This window comes from Arvicanthis niloticus, unplaced genomic scaffold (genome assembly GCF_011762505.2).
Source record: "Arvicanthis niloticus isolate mArvNil1 unplaced genomic scaffold, mArvNil1.pat.X pat_scaffold_1654_arrow_ctg1, whole genome shotgun sequence".
Classification (NCBI taxonomy): domain Eukaryota; kingdom Metazoa; phylum Chordata; class Mammalia; order Rodentia; family Muridae; genus Arvicanthis; species Arvicanthis niloticus.
Window position 1 is genome coordinate 2501 of NW_023045578.1, and position 3252 is coordinate 5752.

The window sequence follows — 3252 nt, forward strand, 5'->3', positions numbered from 1 at the left end:
CCTAGAGGACACTTGGGAGGTCACCACAGAGGAGCACACAGAGGAGAACCATGTTGGTTTGAGTTGGAAAACTGTTTAGTTGAAGGCAAAAACTGGGTAAGCCACTCTGATCCAGGATTCTTAACAGGAATGAAAAGTCCAAGGAAGTTCTCTTTAATCCATCACAGAGTCACAGAGTAGCGGTGGAATTATCACCTCCAGAGGTATGTTAAGTTTGCCCATACTTACAACTTTCTCTCACACTTAAATATTACTGTCCATTGTCTCGTTCTCCACTGAGGCCCCATATAAACACCCTTTCAGGATATAACTGTCTGCTCACCTGGCAGTGTCCTAGTTCTCTCTTCATGAGTGGTCTTCCTTAGGGTAATAGTAAAGAGGATTCGGCCACAGGTCATCCATGATTATCTGTGATTGGAAGGAGGACAGAAGATGGAAATCCCACTCCCAGGAGTAACCCACCCAAGCCCTAGAGAATAATGGATGGTCAGAGAAAGCTAACCTCAGCAATCCTGTTGGAGCCAGGGAATTTGTGTGCACAAAACCAGTTGAAGAAAGTGAGCCTGGTAGTGTCTTGCATGCAGTTGGCATAACTATGTTCAGCCTGACCTATCCACTCTATTGTACTAGAATCTGACTCTTTGTATCCTGCAGAAAAGGAATATGGAATAGCACAGGGTTTGCCATATACCTGGTCCAGGCAACACCCCATAACCTGTGACCATACATACCAATGATGCTGAGCTCATAATCCTTAGTAACAATGTCATTCCGGAAGTATGGGTTTTCACTAAAGGAAAACATCATTCTGTACATCCTCAGCCCAGGATTGTACTCCACCTGTCAAGATGTGGAGGAAATAAAAGGGAAATCTCTAGGTGTCTTCTGAGAGCACACACATGATAGTGAAACGTAATGCTTGTCCACATTTGCTTTTCCTGAAACTCCCCTTATGCTCTGCCCAGACACAATTCCAACTGACCTCCAAGCTCAACATGTAGCCCAGTAAGTCTTCATCCTGGCTGCTGATGATGGACGACATCTGGGGATGGTTCATTATCTGCTTCTGGTCAAGGAACCTTGCTATACGATGGAAAGAGGAGCTACAAGCAGGTGAGCCACTGTGTAATGAGAGCAGTCCTTGGAGCAGGCCTCCACATAGACCTGTGGGCATGAGGTCTTTCCTTCATTGCCCCATGTCCCTTAGAACATGATGACTAAGATGTTCTAAGTCTCCTGTTCTGTGAAAATCTGAACCTCTGTAGGTGGAAGAAACTACACTCTTTTGGACATGGGAATCTGCTGACACCCTGGGGGATGATGGGCAGTCAGAGAAAATCGATATGAGAAGTCCAGTTGGCATGAGGAAACTTGTATGCATAGTTAAAGAAAACAAGCTAGCTGCCTGATAAAGTGGCTGTTGATCTAATATTCCTCGGCTCCTAGAGGCCAATGTATACACAAAGGATGACAAGAACCTGGGCTGTATCTGCCTTTCCCGACCTTGTACAAGGGGTGTGTATGCATGCCTGTGCATTAGACTGGCATGCTTTTCACATGCAGGCAGCTTCTATGTTAATAGGAAGGGGATAGTGGAGGAAAGGGATTGACAGTGCCTGGGAGACTGTTGGTAATGTATTGCCTCAAAAGTCACAAAATATTTCTTCAGTAAATATGCATCAAAATGCACAGTGAGATCAACAGGGGCTGGTGCTAAAGGGGACGACTTTGTTTTGGTGCTAAAGGGGACAAGGGTAGGATACTCTTAAGTAGTGATTGGTGTCCCTGGCCAATGTGTGATTGGTGTTCCTAATCACACATTCCCTGCTGCACAAGGGCCCCACTTACTTTTTGGGCGGAACACCATGAGATTGGTCTCCATCGTCTAAACTTTGGAGCTCTTACCCCAACCCCCCACAGTTCTCCTTAACCAATTCACCCTCTTTGCTGCCGATGCCCAGAGAGAACACTTAAGGATACAGCTTTAGCCCAGAAGCCTGGGATGCCCTGGATTATGGTCTTTCTGCGCTGAAAGTAAGGTCCACGCGCTTTGGCCACCCTTGCTTTAATCCGGGCTAAAGCTCCACTACAGCGGGCATTCACAAAGCTGAGCTCCAGCTGAAGAAGTTCCAGCTCCTCTATTTTAGATCTGCCTTCTGTAGGCCCACCACTTGACTGTGGCAACCTTTGTATCGCATGCTGGTCTTTAGAATCACATGCCTGCTCTGGGTCCTTTTCCAGCTCAGGCTGCTGATCTTGTTCACCTTCCTGCTTGTGCTCCTTTACCTCTTCACCCTCATTCTTGACATCCACCACCTCTGTGACTTTCAACTCCCCGATAGCAGCCTCGTCCCCCTCCTCACACGTGTCAGGGTGATGTACCACCTCTGCAAGGGATACCCCGTCCTCCACAGGACCACCTATTACCAGAGGCTTCACCATCTGATTGTCCCCAGCAGGAGCACCTGGGCTCTGCTCTGGTGCCTGAACTTGGGCCTCTCCTTCCAGAAGTCTGCTTTCCAGGAGTTCCAGCTCCCGGAATTCCTGGGGAGCCATGCTCACACTCCCCTCCTCGGGACTCTCCATAGGATGCTCAACCTTGTACAAGGACTCTTGCGCCTCAAGCCAGCAGGACCCTTCAATGCTACACCCTGATGGTCTTCCGAGTCGCCAACCAGCCTCTGAGTTTTTCCCGGCAGCCCCTCATAGCAGACTCAGTTGCTATCGGGACTGGGTGGGCTACTGTGACGTCAGCAGGAGACGGGACTCAAATTGTCTTGCATTAAGAAGTACACAGGTAATCTTGCCCGCCTCCAACCAGCCTGGTGCACAAGCACAGCCCTCACCCAGTCCCCGGGTTCTAGTCCTGTGCTCACACCTTGCCACTTCTCAAGGTGGCCTTAAGCTTGTGCCTGTGACCCCGAAGAGGTCACAACTTGTTTTAGACAGTGGGTAGAATGGGCTATCCAAACACCCGCATAACCTATGCCACGGTGTCATTTCTCCCTGAAACATACAAGTTGGCAAGTACTTGGCGTGTTTGTTGGGGTGCTGTTGTACTTTACTACTGTTGATGCACTTTCACTCATTGGTCAGATGAACAGGTAGGTATGTGCTCCTCTACTGAATGACTGTCCTTGCCAAACCTTGAGCTGTTGGTGACGTCATTTGGGCATTAGGTCCACTTCTTGCATACCTTTCTATTTAGCAAAGAGGGATGAAATCCTGTCCCTAAGCAGGATTCATACATAC

At 48.5% G+C, this 3252-nt stretch overlaps 1 protein-coding gene across 1 annotated transcript in view; it reads right to left on the bottom strand.

Annotated features, from left to right (window-relative positions):
* Positions 1-2717, bottom strand: part of LOC117701647 (testis-specific Y-encoded protein 1-like) — a 3144-nt gene extending 427 nt beyond the window's left edge. The window contains exons 1-5 of the mRNA XM_034493207.2: positions 1981-2717; positions 983-1060; positions 732-840; positions 503-648; positions 323-408 (exon numbers count right to left, since the gene is read on the bottom strand). Of these exons, the coding sequence (XP_034349098.1) occupies positions 346-408; positions 503-648; positions 732-840; positions 983-1060; positions 1981-2586 (1002 nt within the window). The 5' untranslated portion in view covers positions 2587-2717 and the 3' untranslated portion in view covers positions 323-345. The remainder of the gene's footprint in view (positions 1-322; positions 409-502; positions 649-731; positions 841-982; positions 1061-1980) is intronic.
* Positions 2718-3252: the final 535 nt, after the last annotated feature.